At 39.2% G+C, this 21,205-nt stretch overlaps 1 protein-coding gene and 1 pseudogene across 1 annotated transcript; both read right to left on the minus strand.

Moving 5' to 3' along the window:
* Positions 1–933: 933 nt before the first annotated feature.
* On the minus strand, positions 934–4,740 carry LOC119089181 (annotated as a pseudogene).
* A 117-nt stretch (positions 4,741–4,857) lies between these two features.
* Positions 4,858–19,342, minus strand: LOC114709604 (zinc finger protein 431-like). Its single transcript, XM_037211793.1, has 3 exons — positions 19,180–19,342; positions 6,132–6,258; positions 4,858–5,951 (listed from the first exon to the last, which is right to left on the minus strand). The coding sequence occupies exons 1-3, from the start codon at positions 19,180–19,182 to the stop codon at positions 5,890–5,892; spliced, it is 192 nt and encodes a 63-aa protein (XP_037067688.1). The 5' UTR covers positions 19,183–19,342; the 3' UTR covers positions 4,858–5,889.
* Positions 19,343–21,205: the final 1,863 nt, after the last annotated feature.

Raw genomic sequence — 21,205 nt, forward strand, 5'->3', positions numbered from 1 at the left:
ACACACACACACACCCCAGAAATGTTTTTTAAAAAATAAATTGTGTTGCTGTTACATTATTAGGCAGTACTTCAAAATGATGTGCCAATGGATAACTAATGGAGATATGAAGAAGCATGAAATGTCAAAGAACATATACATGCCCATAGTACATTGTCTTAGCTAAGGTTTCCATTGGAGTGAAAAGACACCATGACCACAGCAACTCTTATTTTAAAAAGACCATTTAATGGGGTGACTCACTACAGTTCGGAGGTTTACTCTTTTATAGTCATGGTGGTAAGTAAAGCAGCATGCAGGCAAACATGGGGCTGACCTGAGAGTCCTTACCTCTTGATCCAAAGGCAACAGGAAGTGGTCAGTTTTTATGAGCATATATGAGACATCAAAGCCCACCTCCACAGTGACACACTTTCTCTAACAAAACCACACCAACTCCAACAAGTCCATACCTCCTAATAGTGACACTCCCTTTGGGGGCCATTTTCTTTCAAACCACCAAGCCATCAAAGTATTTATGAGATATACAGTTGATTGCTAATTATCCTACTTTATTACATCTCTACCAGAGAGATGAAAATACTGCTTTGGATACACACAGGAGGTATTTAATGTTCCTTATAGTTACTTCTATTAAGCATTTTAACATTAACATTATTAAAATGTGTTCACAAAACTTGACATGTTGGGGGTATATCTTCTAGTCTTAGACTTGGACTTAGGAGGATGACATAAGAGAATCAAGAGGTCAAATGTAGCCTTGACTATTTACTGATACAAACCAGGCTGGGTAAAAAACAACAACATCTCAAGGGAATTTGTGAATATATGAAAAGCAAAACCAGGAAAAACAACTGACCACCCTTTCACATATTCCCTTACTTGAAAAGTATGATCACACACTGCCTGATATTCAATTAAATGATGGACCATTTAGATGATGGGCATCCCGTTCTATACATTACAGCAGAAAATACCTATCACCAGGTGAAAGCACACGAGAAGATGAACAGAAGCCACAGAAGGAAACTGTGAACCACCAAATAGACTTCAGTAAATGGGTTTGCCACACATACAGCACAGTTCAATACATATTCCTATTATTTCAAAATACAAACTGCAATTGGTGATCTCTACCATTACACTTGAGTGAACATGGTAAATAATTCACTGCCTTCAAGGTTATGATGAAAAAAGAGATGAACTTTTTTTCTTGAAAGTGAAGGCAACTGTGATTTCTAAAGTCTTTATCAAATCATTTACATGAATATGGTTTTTCTTGTATATGAGTTCATTCCTATTCCTAACATCAAGGAAAAAGGCTTTAAAATATTTACAGGGCTAGAGACATAGTAGAGCAGTTAAGACAGGTTCATTCCCAGGACCGAGGTCAGAATTTTGACAATTTCCTATAATTCCTACTATGAGAAGATTACAGGGTCTAACCATCTTGGGGACCAGTATGCACATGCACAGGCACATACTCACACAAAGACATAAATAACTAAACAACTTTTCACTCATGGATGTTTTCCTCATGTAAGCATTTATTCCTGTAATCCAGATGTTTAGGCATCTAAAGGCTTACCTATGGCATTTTTCTGCATCATGAATTTGTTCAAGGAACAGAAAACAAGCATGTAGGCTCAAAGTCAGAGAAATCAATCCTTCTCAGTTGGTGGTATCATAAGGATGATTTAAGAAATTCTATCCTATTGGAGGAAATATGTCACTGGATGTTGGCTTGAGAGTTTAAATCCACATACCCTTTCCAGCTCCTTCTCCTTGCTTCATGCTGCAGATTCAGGAGGTGAGCTCTGAACTTCCTGCTTTACCTAACATATCTGATGTTTGTTGCCATGTCATTTTCATTGTGATACTATATCCCTCTGGAACCATAAGCCAAATTAAACTATTTTATAAGTTGCCTTAGACATTACATTTTATCACAGCAACAGAAAAGGCACTACTGATGAAGTTTTGCACCAGACAAATTCTTTCATGTAAATGAAGAAAAAAGTGAAATCTAAAAGGGCTACCTCATAGTTTAAATTCATAGGGATTTTGTCCACATGAGTTCACAGGTGCAAATAAAATAAAGATGTACATCATAATGCTTGAACAGATTTTGACCCTTGTCAGGTCTTTTTCTCTGGAATAATTAATCTTGTATAACTGACTGTTTTGGCTAAAGATCTTATCAAATACTTTATAGTCAGATCTGCTTTGGTATGAGTTCTTTCAGGTTCTCAGAAATTAATATGATGTGCAAAGGCTTTAACAAATTGATTACACACTAAATGTTTTACTCTTGTCTAAAGACTACCATGAAGTGCAAAATTTTTCCACACTGACTACATTTATAGTGTTTCTATATGATTTTTTTCTCATGATTTCAAATACTGCTACATGTAAAAGCTTAACCACATTACTTACATTCATAGGATTTCCCTCTAGTATGTGTTCTTTTATGTATTCGAAGGTGACTGCTATCTGCAAAGGCTTTGCCACATTGATTACATTTATAGGGTTTCTCTCCAGTATGTGTTCTTTTATGTATTTGTAGATGACTGTAACATACAAAGGCTTTGCCACATTGATTACATTCATAGGGTTTCTCTCCAGTATGTATTCTTTTATGTATCTGGAGATAACTGTGATGTACAAAAGCTTTACCACATTCATTACATGTGTAGGGTTTCTCTCCACTATGTGTTCTTTTATGTCTTTGTAGATAACTGGGAAGTGCAAAGGCTTTATCACATTGCTTACATTCATAGGGTTTCTCTCCAGTATGTGTTCTTTCATGACTTTGAAGATCATTGTGACGTGCAAAGTCTTTGCCACATTCATTACATTTGTAGGGTTTCTCTCCAGTATGTATTCTTTTATGTATCTGGAGATAACTGTGATGTACAAAAGCTTTACCACATTCATTACATGTGTAGGGTTTCTCTCCACTATGTGTTCTTTTATGTCTTTGTAGATAACTGGGAAGTGCAAAGGCTTTATCACATTGCTTACATTCATAGGGTTTCTCTCCAGTATGTGTTCTTTCATGATTTTGAAGATCATTGTGACGCGCAAAGTCTTTGCCACATTCATTACATTTGTAGGGCTTCTCTCCAGTATGTGTCCTTTTATGTATTTGAAGTTGACCTTGACGTGCAAAGGCTTTACCACATTCATTACATCTGTAGGGTTTCTCTCCAGTATGTGTTCTTTTGTGTATTTGGAGATTACAATTTTGTGCAAAAGCTTTACCACATTCATTACATTTATAAGGTTTCTCTCCAGTATGTGTTCTTTTATGTTTTCGAAGATGACTATGATATGCAAAGGCTTTGCCACATTGAATACATTTGTAGGGTTTTTCTCCAGTATGTGTTCTTTTGTGTATTTGGAGATTACAATTTTGTGCAAAAGCTTTACCACATTCATTACATTTATAAGGTTTCTCTCCAGTATGTGTTCTTTTATGTTTTTGAAGATGACTATGATGTGCAAAGGCTTTGCCACATTGAATACATTTGTAGGGTTTTTCTCCAGTATGTGTTCTTTTATGTTTTTGAAGATGACTATAACATACATAGGCTTTACCACACTGATTACATTTGTATGGTTTCTCTCCAATATGTGTTCTTTTATGTATTTGGAGATAACTGTGACGTACAAAGGCTTTTCCACATTCATTACATGTGTAGGGTTTCTCTCCACTATGTGTTCTTTTATGTATTCGAAGATGAGTGTGATCTACCAAGTCTTTACCGCATTGATTACATTTGTAGGGTTTCTCTCCAGCATGTATTCTTTTATGTATTTGAAGGTAACCATGACACACAAAGGCTTTACCACATTCATTACATTTGTAGGGTTTCTCTCCAGTATGTGTTCTTTTATGTCTTTGGAGATAATTGTGATGTGTAAAGACTTTACCACATTCATTACATTTGTAGGGTTTCTCTCCAGTGTGTGCTCTTTCATGACTTTGGAGATCACTGTGGCGTGTAAAGGCTTTACCACATTCATCACATTTGTAGGGTTTTGCTCCAGTATGAATTCTTTCATGACTTTGAAGATCACCATGACGTGCAAAGTCTTTGCCACATTCATTACATTTGTAGGGTTTCTCTCCAGTGTGTGTTATTTTATGTATTTGAAGATGACCTTGACGTGCAAAGGCTTTACCACATTCATTACATCTGTAAGGTTTATCTCCAGTATGTGTTCTTTTATGTATTTGGAGATTACAGTTTTGTGCAAAAGCTTTACCACATTCATTACATTTATAAGGTTTCTCTCCAGTATGTGTTCTTTTATGTTTTCGAAGATGAGCATGACATGAAAAGGCTTTACCACATTCATTACATTTGTAGGGTTTTTCTCCAGTATGTGTTCTTTTATGTATTTGGAGATAACTATGATATGCAAAGGTCTTACCACATTGCTTACATTCATAGGGTTTCTCTCCAGTATGTGTTATTTTATGTCTTAGGAGACTACTCTGACATGTGAAGGCTTTGCCACATTGCTTACATTCATAGGGTTTCTCTTCATTATAATTTTTTTCATGATTTTGAAGACCATTGTGACATGCAAAGGATTTAATGCACTGATTACATTCATAGAGTTTCTTTCCAGTATGAATTCTTTCATGTCTTTGAAGATGAGTGTGATATGTAAGGGCTTTAGCACATTGAGTATATTCAGAGAGTTTCTCTCCATTATGACTTCTTTCATGCCTATAAAGAAAATTGCCACATGTATAAACTTTACCACATTCATTACACTAATGAATCTTTTAACCTAAATGAATTAATTTTACAATTTGGTTTAACTGTAAAAAGGAAACAGATCTTAAAGTTTTATCACTTTATTTACATTTAGAGTATTCCCATTCATTATAAGTTGTTTTGCACTTTTGAAAATACCTGTGATGGTAAGAGCCTTTATTACATGGCTCACATTTATAGCATCCTTTTTCCATATGAGTTTTTTCACATATTTGAAGTGAATTGAAGAATTCAGAGCTTTACCACACTAATTGCATTCATAAATTTTCCTATAGTGTGAGTCATAATACATTTGTAAAGTGAACCAGGACAAATAGATGAATTTCCACATTCCTAATACTCATAGGGCTTTTGTGCAGTATGAGTTTACTAATGTATTCCTGATGCAGTTGGAAAACCAATTTATCACAAACTTGTATCACATTCTATAAGTCTACTTAAAGTGGGGACTACTATACATCTTTTAATTATTCTGGGAGAGAGAGAGAGGTACATTGCTTCTTTAAATATCTCTATGCTCACATGGCTTGTATCCATTGTGACATCTAATATACCTATGAAAGGAAAAATAACAACTGAATGGTTTCCAAATTGCATTCACACAGTTTGACTTCTTGTTCCTCAAAGACATGTGGTATAGGGATTTAGGTTTCTCCACAACAATGTTCTTGAGTCTCATAAACTGCCCTGCTTACTAAACTTAGCAAAGTCATTACAAGTATATGAGTAACACTAGCTTTACAATTTGCTTATAAGAAGATTTTGGACATATACTTATCACCTACTCCACATGTATGTCTTTGCAATATATGAATCATATAAAGTAAACAGATTAGTAGTTCTATAGCATAGTGATCATGGAGCTGTGATTAAAATAGTGATATCTGTTAAAGTGTTGTTTCCTTGTCTTCTTTCTTAGAAGAATGCCTTGCAAACACAAACCAGCTCCCTGACATTGAAGTACATGGTTTTGTGAGAAATTAATGATTATCAATACACTTAAAACTGTGCTTATTTATACTGCTGCTTTCTTTAAAACTTCCAGGAATATTAAATTTTCTTCAGAGGCACATTTGTATCCACTTGCAGATGAAAATTACCTTCCATGTCTTCTAGAACTTTGACAATGTTCAATATTATGGTCTTCCCAATTGTAGCCTAAAATATAGTACCAGAAAATGTATGATATATTATTAGAAATTATGCAAAATAAGTTATTATCATCAGTTTATCTTAGAACCCTGCCTGATTTATTCACCTCATTCTTAGTCAGTGAAAATTACATAAAAAACAGTTGTCCCCTTATTTGGGAAAGGGAAGGAACATTCACAGTCTTACCTATCACAGTGAGGTTCCTGTAGGTCTCCAGCATCACATCTTTATAGAGCCTCTTCTGGGAAGGATCCAGCAAAGCCCACTCTTCCCGAGTGAAGTCAACATGCACATCATCATAGGTCACTGCATTCTAAAATATTCCATACATGTGTACAACGGAAAGCATGATCGTGACAATACTGTAAATGTATCCTTCTTTGATAATATATTCATATAATTCTGGTGCGTCCCATACTTATTCCATGACACAGAAGTTCTAATGTAATTATCAAATTACTTTAGAAGGAAACTGAAAGGGAGATTCACCCCTGTCATTTATATGCCCTTTGAATAAGAAAAATGCCAGTTAACAGACATAAAGAGAGAGAAGCAAGCAGATCAACAGTACTGAGTACACATCAGAGAAACTGTATAAACAATTACTAACTCCAAAAAAATGTGTAATCTGGGTGTATCAGCTCATGTCTTTAATTCCAGGACTCAGGGGGCAGAGGTGGGTGAATTTTCTTGATAGATACCACTTACCAAAGTTGAATCAAGATCAGATAAGATAATACTTCATAAATCTGTACTCCACAAAGTTGGAAAATGTAAATGGATAAATTTCTTGAAGAATACTATTTACCATAGTTGAATCAATATCAGATAAACAATTTAAATAGACCTATAACCCCTAAGGAAATAGAAGCAGTCATTAAAAGTCTCCCAAACAAATAAGGCCTATGGCTAGAAGGTTTTAGTGTAGAATTCTACCAGACTTTCAAATAAAAGCTAATGTCAATACTTTTCAAATTATTCTACAAAACAGAAACAGATGGAACATTGCCAAATTCTTTCTGAGGCCAAAATCACTGTGATACCCAAACCACACAAAGACTCAACAAAGACAGAGAACTACAGACCATTTTCACTCATGAACATTCATGCAAACATACTCAATAAAATACAAGCAAACCAAATCCAAGAACACATAAAAAAGATCAGCCATATGATCAAGTAGGCTTCATCCCAGAGATGTGGGGATGGTTCAACATATGAAAATTCTCTCAATGTAATCCACCACATAAACAAACTTAAATAAAAAACCACATCATTATCTCATTAGATGCTGAAAAACCCTCTGGCAAAATCCAACACCACTTCATATTAAAAGTCTTGGAGAGATTAGGGATACAAGGGACACACCTAAACATAATAAAAGCAATATTCAGCAAGCCGGGGTAGAGAGATGGCTCAGAGGTTAAGAGCACTGACTGCTCTTCCAGAGGTCTTGAGTTCAATTCCCAGCAACCACATGGTGGCTCACAACCATCTGTAATGAGATCTGGTGCCCTCTTCTGGCCTGTAGTCATACATGATGTATACATAATAAATAAATAAATCTTTAAAAAAAAAAAAAGCAATATTCAGCAAGCCAACAGACAACATCAAATTAAATGCAGAGAAACTCAAAGCAATTCCAATAAAAATCAGGAACAAAACAAGACTGTCCACTGTTATAGGAATTTAGCAGAATTACTGTATCAGGATAGACACCAGAGTGAACAGCTTTTTTTTAGAAGTAATTTGACCTTCAAGAATCCTTGTGGGAAACAGTGATTGTTTTCCTGAAGTGGCACTGTAGCCATCCCATGACTTTAATCACAAGATGCCTCAGACACACCTGAGGGTCTTGTATTATTGCATATGGCAAATGATACATAATAAAGGACTAAAGTCATGAGGACATAAGATGCTTTCCTTTAGTAAGACATGTAAATTAGATTAAGGACCTTGGTATGAGGAAATACTTTGTGTAACTTTCAATGAATACACCTTTGTGTGGCTATTTGCTCCATTCAGTCCATCAGAAGAGGCTGGATCTCCCTGCTGCCACATAGGCCTTAAAATTTCATCTGGGGGTGCCTTCTTTCTTCAACCAACCTGAGCTAAACGGTATACCCTGACAGTCCATTCTCTCCATATCTATTCAATATAGTACTTGAAGTTCTAGGTAAAGCAATAAGACAACTAAAGGAAATAAAGGAGAATAAAATCAAAAAGGAAAAAGTCAAAATATCATTATTTGCAGATGATAGTATACATAAACAACCCCAAAAATTCTACCAGGAAACTCCTACAGCTGATAAACACCTTTAGTCAGGTGACTAGATATGAGATTAATGCAAAAAAATCAGTAGACCTCCTATATACAAATGATAAACAGGGTGACAAAGAAATCAGGGAACTAACACCCTTTACAATAGCCTCAATAATAGAAAATATCTTTGTGTAATTTTAACCAAGCAAGTGAAGACCTGTATGACAAGAACTTCATGTCTTTGAAGAAAGAAATTGGAGAAGATATCAGAAGTTGAAAAGATCTCCCATGTTCATGGATCAGTAGGATAAACATAGTAAAAATGGCCATCTTATCAAAAGTAATCTACAGATTCAATGCAATCCCAATAAAATCCCTACACAATTCTTTGCAGACCTTGAAAGAACAATACTCAACTTCATATGAAAAAACAAAAAACCTAGGATTGCTAAAACAATCTTGAACAATAAAAGAACTTCTGGGGGTATCAACATCCCTGATTTTAAGTTCTATTACAAAGCTATAGTAATAAAAACCACATAGTATTGACATAAAAAGACAGGTGGATCAATAGAATTGAATAAAAGACCCAGACATAACATACCAATGGACACCTGACATTTACAAAGAAGCCAAAATTATACAATGGAAAAAAGAAAGCATCTTCAGCAAATGGTGGTGGTCTAACTGGATGTTGGCATGTAGAAAAATGCAAATAGATCCATATCTATTACCCTGCAGAAAACTCAAGTCCAAGTGGATCAAAGACCTCAACATAAATTCAGATACACTGAATCTGATAGAAGAAAAAGTGGGAAAGAGCCTTGAATGTGTTGGCACAAAAGACAACTTTGTGAACAAGACACCAATAATGCAGGCACTAAGATCAACACTTAATAAATGGGACCTCATGAAACTAAAAAGCTTCTGTAAGGCAAACAACACCATCAATAGGACAAAACAGCAGCCTACAGAATGGGAAAAGATCTTCACCAACCCCACAACCAACAGAGGGCTGATATCCAAAATATATAAAGAACTCAAGAAACCAGACATCAACAAATAAAATAATTCAATTTAAAAATGGGGTAGAGGGTAGAGGGAACAAGAGAAGAGGAGGGAGGGGAAACTGTGGTCAGTATGTAAAATAAATGAAAAAAATCAACAAACAACAAAAAAAAAACTGGGGGAACAGATCTAAACAGTTCTTAACATAAGACTCTCAAATGGCCAAGACACACTTAAGGAGATGTTCAACATCCTTAGCCATAAGAAAAATGCAAATCAAAATGACTCTGAGATTCCATCTTACACCTGTCAGAATGGCTAAGATCAAATATACAAGTAATAGATCATTCTGGAGAGGATTGGAGCAAGGGGAACATTCCTCCATTACTCGTCAAAGTGCAAACTTGTATAGCCAATTTGGAAATCAGTGTGGCGGTGCCTCTGAAAACAGGAAATCAATCTACCACAAGACCCAACTATACCACTCTCTAGGGTATATACCCAAAGGTTACTCAATCAAACCACAAGGACACATGCTCAACTATGTTCATGGCAGCTTTATTTGTAATAGCCAGAACCTGGAAACACCCTAGATGTCTCTCAACTGAGGAATGGATAAAGAAAATGTGGTACATTTACACAATGGAGTATCTCTCAGCTATTTAAAACAATGATATCAGGAAGTTTGAAGGCAAATGGATGGAACTAGAAAAAAAAAATTATCCTGAGTAAAGTAACCCAGACCGAGAAAGACAAACATGGTATGCACTCACTCATAAGTGGGTATTAGCTGTAAAATAAAGGAAAACTATGCTGCAATCTCAGACCCAGAGAGACTAGGTAACAAGGAAGATGCAAAGGGTGGGGGATGCCTGGCTCTCCCTGGGAAGGGCAGATATAGAAGAGATTTTTGTGAGGAGATTGCTGGTGGAAAAGGGAACATGAGTGCACCAGGTTGCGGGGAGGTAACCAAGGGGAAAGTACTGAAAGAGACGAATGGAAGGGGGCATTTCAAGGTCAGATCAAAACCTGGTGCCAAGGAATCTCCCAGGAATCTCCAAAAATGACCCCAGCTAAGACTCCTAGCAATAGCAGATACATAGCCTGATCTGGCCATCTCCTTTGACCAGGCAAGACTTCAAATGGAAGGAGTGGGAAACCAACCCAGACATATAACCTTAGACCTATAGTCTGTCCTGCCTATGGGATGTGCTGGGGTAAAGGTGGCCTAGAGATTGAGGGAGTGGCTGACCAATGACCAGTCTAGACTAAAACCCATGCCAGGAAAGTAAACCCACCCCTAACACTGCCTGGAACACCAGGCCCTTTTGGGGAATGGGGGTCCAGCCCCTCAATAGTCCCCTCCTAGGGTCTGGGAAGAATCTACAACCAGCTGATAATTAATCTTTGATGAAAAGAAATGAATCTATGTACACGAAACTCCTTAGTCCATACACTTTATTATTCTGTGTCAGTTCTCTCTATATAAGCTTCTATTCTGCTCTTATTTTTAGCTCCTTTCTTGCCTGATTTCTCTCTACATTTATCTGCTGTCCCCTCTAGGTTCTATCTAAATTCCTTCATCTTAGTTCTGCCCCTTCTAGGTTCTCATCCATCTAGTTCTTTCCCATATCAGCTCCAGCCCCTTCTCCTTCTCTCTCATCTTGTTCTTTCTCATCTGGTTCTTGCTCATCTTCCATCTCGTTCCTCTAGTCCTCTCTTCTAGCCCTTCAATCTAGTTCTTCCCCGTCTCAGTTTGTTCATCTCCAGTTCTTACTCATCTAGTTCTTCCATTCTCTTTTCTCTTCTCTGTCTCCTTATTCTCTCAGTTCTCTATGTTCCTCTTAAGTTTCCCAGGAATCCAGTTATAAACCCATACAACAGTAAGCCTCTGGTGGAGCAAGGTCACCAGGCTTGAATTCTATGGGGTCATAAAGGTAGGTAAGAATTTCCCTCAGGCAGTGACCATCAGGCTTTCTTTACAATCCAAAATGGTAGTAAAAAGAGATCAACTGAGTGCTAATGACCAGTTAGTATATGAAAAAGGGGGTCTATGTGCTCGGTCGCTATTTCAAGAAGTGGTTAGGTAAGAAGTTAGTGGTCTATAGAGTTAGTAAGGCTGTAAGAAAGGAGGGTCTGAGCTACATTGTGTGAAGTTATAACTTAAGGTCCACCTGACCTAGGCAGTGTCTCCTTAAATCAAAAGACTAGCATGTGGTGGTCTGGAATGTTATTTCTGTTAGCCCTTGAAAGTGGCTAAGGGAAATATCTGATTCCAGTGCTGAAAGGGGAGGGGGGAAGGATGCCTTTCCTGAGGCTGTTCTCCAAATACCTTGAATGTATATGTCCAAAGAGTGATCAGTCCACACTGTTAGCAATTCTTAGGGAAAAATCAATTGGGAAAACTATGAAGGCACACGTGACTTTCATAACGGAAGACAGCTGATATATAACAAGCCAAAGCATAAAAAGCTCCTTGGAATTTGGCTTCCTCTGAAGGAATTCCTTGATCCCTTCAGGTAGTGGCTTTGCTATAACCAGCTGAGTTCTTATAATATTTTCCTGCAGCCCATAGCAAGGACCAACAGGCTGGATGACCCAGAGACCTAGGATAGAACCACACACAAATGGAGGAGGGAAAATGTCAATGTAATGAGGCCTAAAAATATTCTGCTATAGATTGGTGCCTAGCCCAATTGTTATCAGAAAGGCTTCATCCAGCAACTGATGGAAACAAATGCAGACTCACAGCCAAACATTAGGTGGAGCTTGGGGAATCCTGCAGGGGAGGGGGAGAATTGTAGAAGCCAGAGGAGTCAAGAACACCACAAGAAAACTCACAGAATCAACTAACCTGGGCTCACTGGGGCTCACAAAGACTAAACCAACAACCAGGGAGCCTGCATGGGACTGACCCAGCACTATGCATATATGTTACAGTTGTATAGCTTGGTCCTCTTCTGGGACTCTTAACAGTAGGAACAGGGGCTGTCTCCAACTCTTTTACTGACTTTTGGGACCCTACTCCTCATATGGGGTCACCTGTCCAGTTTTATACATGGAGAAGTGCTTAGTCTTACTGTAACTTTATATGTCGTGTTTTGTTGATATTCTTGGGAGACCTTCCCTTTCCTAAACAAGAACAGAGGAGTGGATTTGGGGTGGGAACAGAGAAGGGTGGGGGAAAGGGACTGGGAGGAGAAAAGGGAGGGGAAACTGTAGACAAGATGTAAAATAAATTAACTTATAAAAAATACAAAACAAACACAATAGGTAGGAAGAATATCACACAGCTGCAATCCAATGACTCAAAAGGCTCAGGTAGTATTAATGTCATAAATTCATGCCACCCAGAGAAACAGAATGAGACCCTCTGAAAATTTCAGAATTCAAGATGTAGGTGAAGCTCAGCACAGCAGCATACGCTTGGCATGTACAAAAACCTACATTCAAGGCCCATCTGCCAATGATGTATAAACAAAAAAGACAGCATGTTGGCCCACCTTAATCCCAGCACTCAGGAGACCAGGAAAGGAGGATCTCTGAGTTTGAGGCCAGCCTGGTTTACAGACCTACTTTCAGGGAAGCCATGACTACACAGGGAAACATTGTCTTCAAAACCAAAAAATTTAAAAAAAAAATTAAACAAAAATATCAGGCCAGCAAAATGGTTTGGCATTGAATAGCAATTGCTTCTACTGTATCTTGTGTGATTTAGGGATAGTCTATAATGGTAGTAAAGTCATGAAGCAAGAGAAGGAAGATGGCTAATCAGTTTCAATCACAACACACCAGACATAAAGAACAGAAAATAGGGTGAGGCTATAGACAAGCAAATCCCATCCCCAGTGAAGAATTTCATCCAGGAAGGCTCTTCCTACTGAAGGTTCCATAAGTGCCCAAAAGAAAGCCAGCAAGGAGAGACAAGTGTTCAAATATAACATCCTATCTGGGAGCTTTTATTCAATCACCTACATTCTGACCCAAGTCACTATAAAATCATTATCATCCCATGATGAAAATGCATTTAATCTAACTTCAAAGATCCTCCTAATCTACACCAGTCCCAACACTGTTCAAATGTCCAAAGTCTCTTCTGATACTCAAAGCAACTGTGACATCTTGTAAAATCAGAAAACAAGTTCCCAACATACAATGGTACAGAATACATGTTCCCAATCCAAAATATAGGAATGGGGACATAGTGGGGGAAGACTGGACCAAGGCAAAACTGAAACCCAGCAAGGTAAACACAAAATCCTGTACCTCTGTGGTAAACATAGGGGGTATCAGTTTGAAGGGGTTAGATGACCCTATCTCAGCAACTTCTCACACATATCTCTCTCTCTCTCTCTCTCTCTCTCTCTCTCTCTCTCTCTCTCTCTTTGGTTACTTCCACTCCATATATGCAACTCTTTGTGGCAGATGTCTCACAGCTTAGGAATCTCAACATCTTGTGGTCTCAAAACACAACCCACGCTTCATCTTCACAGCTTCATGTAATTGACTCTCACAGTCTCCTCACTGGGGCTCTGACTTTGCCAAACACAGATGCCTGTAACAGTGCTGAACTAGAACCACAGACTAAGAATCCATGACCTGAAATTTTGCACCTTTCTTGTTTCTAGAACCAGCACAACATGAGTGATCCTGCCAAGTTTGGCTTCTATATTAGAATGGACCCACATGTTGGAGTAACTCTTAAAAAAGCAAAAGAAAGACTTGCATGAAAGACCTGTCAGAAAAAAAAAAAAACCTTTGAAGATGATTGCTTCAGCTTCCGCCTTTCCTTTTCTATTGCTACCTGTAGGGTAGACAAGATGGATGAAGCTTTCATATCCATCTAACAAATGACAGTGCTTTAGACATTAAAATCAGAAGGGAATAAGAAGTGGGTTGACAGAGCCTAAGCTGAAATCACATACTGCATCATGACAGATACAGCACTGAGTGTGAGGGTCCTTTAACCATTGTGAATGTCTTCATTCATTTAGCACTATATGAGGCACCCAATTTGTCCTCAACAAGGGAACACTTATGTTATTTTCCTACTTAGGCAACCCTGAATATAACTGCCATGGGTATGAGAGTTCTGATACTTTTTAATACTAATTTCAAGTGCATGGAAGATTACACTGAGAAGATTGCTGGGTCCATAGCAATTTTGTCATTTTATGAGAACTCTGTATACTGTAGACACACATGGATAGAAAAAGACTGTCTGGAGAACATGGTTTACTCTGTTGTTTGTGGTAATGAGGTTGCTAGGGTGTAGGTAATATGACCAAATGCATCATAATACATGCACTAAATGTGTGCAATTTTATATCAACTATAACAGCGCAACATGGCTTTAACTGCTTTTAGTTGATATTATGGAAAATCCCAACCAACAACCACAAAAGTTTATTACATAATCCCATGTCATATTCAGATTCATTGTTCAATTCTGGAGCATGTTTTATTTTCACTCGTTTTGGTTTCTCAATTAAATCATACTTAGTGGGATATCTTTTACGTGAACATAATAATATATTCTGTATCACTGAACTCTATACAGAACTCTTCTTCCTATGGCAGTGTACATTATTTCACATCAGATTCAGATTCACACACTTACTGTAGTTTGCTAAACAAATGATTATGTAGAATAATATCCTTTACCCTTTTATATTTCTGTAAACAACATCATTAACATGACATACTTGTTTTTAAAAAAAAGGATTTTGTATATGTTCAATTAGTAGCATAAATTCAATACAATCCAAGGAAAATTGCAAAAAAAAAAAAAATTAACAGGAAACCTAATTCTAAAGCTACATTCCATGTGGAAAAACTAAGAATTCTCAATAGGATTATGAAGAAATAGTACACACATTGATACAATGTGACTTCTGTGCTTACCACAAAGTTACAACAATTGGGAATGTGTACAATATTTGTGAAAGAATGAGGGGATGGAGCTGGACAGTGGTGGCACACGCCTTTAATCCCAGCACTCGGGAGGCAGGTGTATCTATGTGAGTTCAAGGCCAGCCTGGTCTATAGAATGAGATCCAGCAGGACAGGCACCAAAACTACACAGAGAAATTCTATCTCGAAAAACCAAAAAAAAAAAAAAAAAAAATTTAAAAAAAAATAAGAGGATGGAAAGAAAAAGCCAGGAGCAAAAGCGAAAAAATATAGTCAAGCTTTTATCAAAAGACCTAAGAAAACTCAGCCAGGGAAAATGTGAACTTGGCCAATGTTATTTATGATTGTAGATATATAGAAATTAAATAACACAGACTTCAAAATTCACACAAAGATGACTCAAAGGGACCCCTAAACTGTTATATTTCTGACCTCCCAGCTACTGATCTCCTTTCCAAACAGCCCCATGCTCTAGAGCTCTCTCTGGAAATGGAAGTCATCAGAAAGGTGGACTATGGCTCTGGTGCCCCCTGTGGTTTCAGGCAAGCCCAACCCCACTGATGCCCCCACACACAAAACAATAAACAAGAATAATTTATTCCTGCCACATGCATTAGGGCACAAAATGTGGAATCTGCCCTCTCCATCAATGCAACCCCATGCACGCCTGAAAAACTTTTGCAGCTCAGAAACTCCTTTTGTCCCCTGGAATTGAATTTCCCTGATCAAGTATTGGTGAAGGATGATCACCATCACCTCCTTTCTACCATTTTCTAAACTATCTGTAAAATTTATCACACAAAACTGAATGGGGAATGCAACATTTAGAACTTCTAGAAACCAGACCTTCAGTTTTCCAATCTGTCTTCCCACCACACACCAGAAGCAAGGCCTGTGTGTACACACTGGGCACTGATATTATAAGCACCACAGCTCCCAAAGCCAGGTGTAAAGAGCCTCCCTAACCCCAGAGAATCCACACTCAGGGAGGGTCAGGGGTCCAAGGGCCACTACCCAGGTCACCACAAGGACTAACAGAACTAGTCTGGATTGTGGTCCAATTCAGTCCCAGCAGCTCTGACAGCTCAGCAGAACTGCTCTTCCTGCCCTGACAGTGAAGACAGTGACCCCACTCTCACTATGGCATGGCTTGTGGTCTCCCTCACAGCTCCTTACAGCTGCATTAGAACCTTAGAAAGAATCTACAAGCTACCTCCCACAGGTACTCTTGATTGTTAAGCCTTCCGAGGGTCCCTCATTAGCTAGAGCCATCCAGCTGAGCCTCAGGACAGTAGCAGTTACCCTACTGGGTGAGCAGAAATCAAAACACCCAAACAGCATAGGCCTTCCCAGCTCTGCCCTTCCACCCTATGATACAGCGCTCTAGTCTGGGAAATTAGTATTTTAGTAGAATCTTCCAATCTCCCGGAGCATTTCCTGTTCCTCTTCCAAGGCACAGGGTCCTTTGTGTGCACATTCCATTACACACTCAATGTCCAGGGCAGCCAACCCATTGCTTCATAGTTGGGAAGTCCTGCAGCCAAACACAGCTCAAATCCAAATAGTTGCTGTTGCTTAAGCAAAAAGAGGCCATAAATTAGAAAATAATAAAGAGTCTATGGGAGGGCTTGGAGGCAGGAAAGATATGGTGGAAATGATGTGATTATATTCGTAAAGTTATGTTAAGAAGTTGAAACAGGCTTTATGGCATGTGCTCCAGAGACTCGAGATTTGGAACACACCAAGTACTGCTCATACCTTTTCTCTCAGACTTAACATCTCAAACTGTAAAACACAGTCCTGTTAGGCAGGGCCACACTATTTTACCCAGATCTTCTATTTTGCTTGAACTAGAGTAACTACTGTAATTTTGTTTCACAAGAACTTCAGTTCTGTATTCAGATTCTTGATTGCCTGGTCTGTGGGCCCAAGAAATGGCCAGTCAGGACATTTGTCGATCATCTAAAATTGATCACCTCACTACTCATTGCTGATGTCAACTACTGTCAAAGCAGGCAAGGTTTCACCCTCCTTCCTGCCCATCCTTCTCTGCTGTGAGGACACCTGCTTTACAGTTGTTAATGAACTCAGTTCTCACACAGGTCCTGTAGCATTTTAAGTTCCCAATAAAAGCCAGATATTGGAGGACACTCATTCACTGGTCTCTTTTCCTTCTCACTGACCAGTCAAGGCCCAGGCTAGAAGGAGCTGCAGGACTGACTGACGGACTTCCCAGCACTGGGCAGCAGAGGCAGGATTGGGTGTTCAAAGCAATCTCAATTATATAGCATGAAGCAAGCCTGAGCTATAGGCGACATTGCTCTTAATAGAAATAAATGATCAACAACACTTGAGAAAAGGGAATGAAACTATCAATGACCTAGAAACACTGGAAACAGAAACAAATAAAGATTAAAGGAGTAATTCATTTAAAGAAAATGAAATTTTAGAGTGATACCAATAACTGACTTTTAAAAATGATAAAAAAAAATAATAATTGGAAGAATACTAGGTTATACTGACTTTGAAACAGAGTGGGCACTTCCCTGATAGAGAAAATGCAATTAATAAGACATTGTATGACTTTGTCCATGTAAAATGATAGCTGCTGAGTGCTGTAAGCTGACACAGATTGACAGCCAATGGCCTGTGTCTCAAACTTCTGAGCTGACTCAACTGTGTTAACTAGAACTGCACATATCTGCATAGGAGAGTTCCCTAACTGGAAACTGAATACTCAGTAGCTACCCTCCCTAAATTGTACACCCACCATTGCTGTCTGTGTTCTTTCACATGGAAAGAATCAATTCATTGAGAGAAACTGCACAGAAAGTCACTCACCATGCCCCTTCTTGATGATGGAGACCCCTGCAGCTCACTGCCTTTAATTTCTGTCTGTGATCTAGCTGTTGTCTAGTCTGTTTCCCCCTGCAGTGTGCACAGTACACTGTTCCTCCTCTTCTGGTCTGAAGGGAGAAGCCAAGCTCCACACACAAATCCTTTTCCTGTTACTGCAATGGACAGTCCACTATGTGACTCAAACTGGTCATTTTAGAACTCTGTGGTGCTACAGGCCTGTAATCCAAGGATTTAGGGTGGTTAGTCAGGAGGACAGCAAGGGCAATGCCCTGTGGGGCTACAGACATGCTTCAGTCAACATAGGAGACCTTGACTGAAAACCACTTTTCAAAAAGGCTGGAGATGCAGCTGTTCTAGAATTAATATACCTTCATGGCATACCAGGACTTAAAGTTGGTTGTGACCCTGTAATGGTTCCTTGAGCAGTTAGAGGCCTGTTCTGTGATGGGGAGGTGGGCATTTAGGCTGGTTATAAATCAGGGTTGTCTCCTTTGTTATGGGAATGTAGCTTAATGGCTGGTTAGTCCTGGTAAACAAACATTTACATCTTATCATACTAATCTCTAACAGGCATGGTTAACATACCACTTGTCTTTGGGGTATTTGGAAGGCAGCCCTTCCTTAGCTAAATTCAACTTTGTGTGACTTAATGTCTCCTAAGCATTGGCAAATCCTTATACCACTAAGTTTCTTCTACATCACAGTTTAGCAGTGGAGTGCTACTCTACACAGGAAATGCTGTTTACAAGCTCCACAAAATTAACTCTAGACGGATCCTACACCTAAATGTTCAATGTTAAAAGTGCAGAACTTCTGAAAGATACTCGAGAGACTAGGGCTTTCTGAGTTTGGCAAATCTGCCTTCCATCGGGACAATACAAGCACTACAGGAATCAGCATTTCACAGTGACGTCAACAAGGACACTTCAAAGCACAGTCCAGCTCCCAATGCTCTGCACAGACACAGCCAGTGGAGTGAAGTTATTCAGAGGCTGCTGCCCCAGCCCAGGGAGTTGCAGGGACCACACTGGACAAGCAGGACCGTGCAAGACCACGCGGGTCCAGGCAGAAACATGCTGAGCTCTGCATCTGGCCGCTGGCTCCCACGGAGCGGGATAGGACCCATCACATCGGCTCCCGCGGCTCAGCCAGCCGCTCCTTTTAGTCCTGGGACAGCGACCCCTTGCTCACCATGGCCGGCCACTCCTCCCCGCCTGGGGACAGCAGCCCTTCGCTCACCACGGTTCGGTTCGGCTGCAGAGCTCGCCCGTGCTCTCCCCAAAGCTCCCTGCAGTGGAGCCCAAGGCGCCATACACAGTCCAACTTCCGACTTCCTCAGCAAAGCAGCTGAGCCAGAAGCCTGGCACCCGGAAGAACCCTCCCATCTGACTGGCCGGTCCACTGGAGGGCCTGATTAGTTAGTGTGGACTGAGTAACAGGACCGGGTGACCTGAAGAGACACAGCACAGTGTTTTCCAGCCCTGGCTTCCACTTGAAGCACACACCTATCCCAGACTGGATGTAGATTAGTGCCAAATTCAACAGCAAGTCTCTTGTTACTATAAACCAGTGGGGTCAATTTTAAAAGGAAGTGTACAAATTCAGGAGGAGGCTAATCAGACAATATTGCCCAAGAAGAACAGAGGGTAACTCAAGAACATTATGAACAAAGTTCACAGTGGCCCTGGGACTGATAACCATATCCTGATGTGTGTAAAGAGTTGGGTTCTCAGGGTCTGAAGCAACCCCTCCCCAAAGGCCCTGCCCCCAGAACATGACCAGCTCTCTCCCAAGCATATTCCCGGTTTTAGAGAAGGAGCTGTTTTTGCTTTATACATCGGGACCTTAAAGAAACCTCTCATGGCCCAAGCAGGCTGCCAAACTCAGAGAGGCCTAGTTTCTCAAGTATCTTCTAGAAGTTCAGCACTTTGCACTTAACCTTACATGTCAGATCCATTCATAGTTAATTTTTTGGAGGTTTTAAAAGGCATCTCATGTGTTGGGTAGCTCCACTACCAAGCTGTGATGTAGAAAGGTAGAATTGGTGATATTAAGGATTTACCAATGCTTATGAGATAGTATATCACACAAAGGAGAATTTAGCTAAGGGAGGATTGCCTCTAAAATACCTCAAAGATAAGTATTATGTTAACCAGGCCTGTTAGAGATTAGGATATTAGGATATAAATATTTGTTCACCTTTTATGTATACTGTTATTGGCCACATGTCCGTAGTTAAAACAGCTAATGGGATGCTCATCCACGGAGAGGATAGGGAGACCCTCTGTGCAAAGATCTCTCTGTAGTAAGCTAGAGAATCATAGTTTTAAGAGAGATTTCTTAATTGTGTTGTACTGGATACTGTACACATCAATTTGATAATGTTTTGTTATTTATTTGCTGTTTCTTTGTATTGACTACATATACTCATTAAAAACCAAAAGTATGGTTATAGTAGTGATGCCATGTATTATATAAAGACTGTCTTGTATTTTCTCTAAGGTTTAGTTTAACAGATTATACCTAGGAAACATTAATTTATTACATTATCTTATACATAGTTTCTATTCATCTGTTTTTAGTTAGTTGTTGTTGCTCAGCATTTTCCTTTTTTTTTTCTTTTCTTCTCTTTTTTTTGTTTTTGTTTTTGTTTTTGTTTTTGTTTTTGTTTTTTCAAGACAGGGTTTCTCTATGTAGTTTTGGTGCTTGTCCTGGATCTCACTCTGTAAACCAGGTTGGCCTCGAACTCACAGAGATCCACTTGGCTCTGCCTCCCGAGTGCTGGAATTAAAGGCGTGTACCACCACTGCCTGGCACTCAGCATTTTCTTAAGACAAATAATTGGCACCTTCCTATGATCAGCTGTGCCTGCTTACAAAGGATGACCACCACCAGGTTGGCTGACTGTTGATAGTTCATCATTGAAGGAGCAATCCCCTCCTTCTGAGTATACAGCTTCTTTCCCAGGCAACTGTATGCAATTCAGCCCTAATGACATGTGACCTTGTGGTTTGTGGGAGGAGCTAGAGCACATAGCCTGGGAAAGACTCAGGAGGAGGTGGATTCTGCATTTGCACCTATAAGAAAGCCATCTTAAAGGTGAGAATTTTCCTTGAGGGCTATCAGGCTTACCTCCTATGCACACTGAGAAATGTAATATAATGCTAGAGTATACAGCAGTGAGAGAATAGAGAGGTGAGCTCCACATCTGCAGCTA

The sequence above is a fragment of the Peromyscus leucopus genome, chromosome 17 (assembly GCF_004664715.2).
Source record: "Peromyscus leucopus breed LL Stock chromosome 17, UCI_PerLeu_2.1, whole genome shotgun sequence".
NCBI classification, from domain to species: domain Eukaryota; kingdom Metazoa; phylum Chordata; class Mammalia; order Rodentia; family Cricetidae; genus Peromyscus; species Peromyscus leucopus.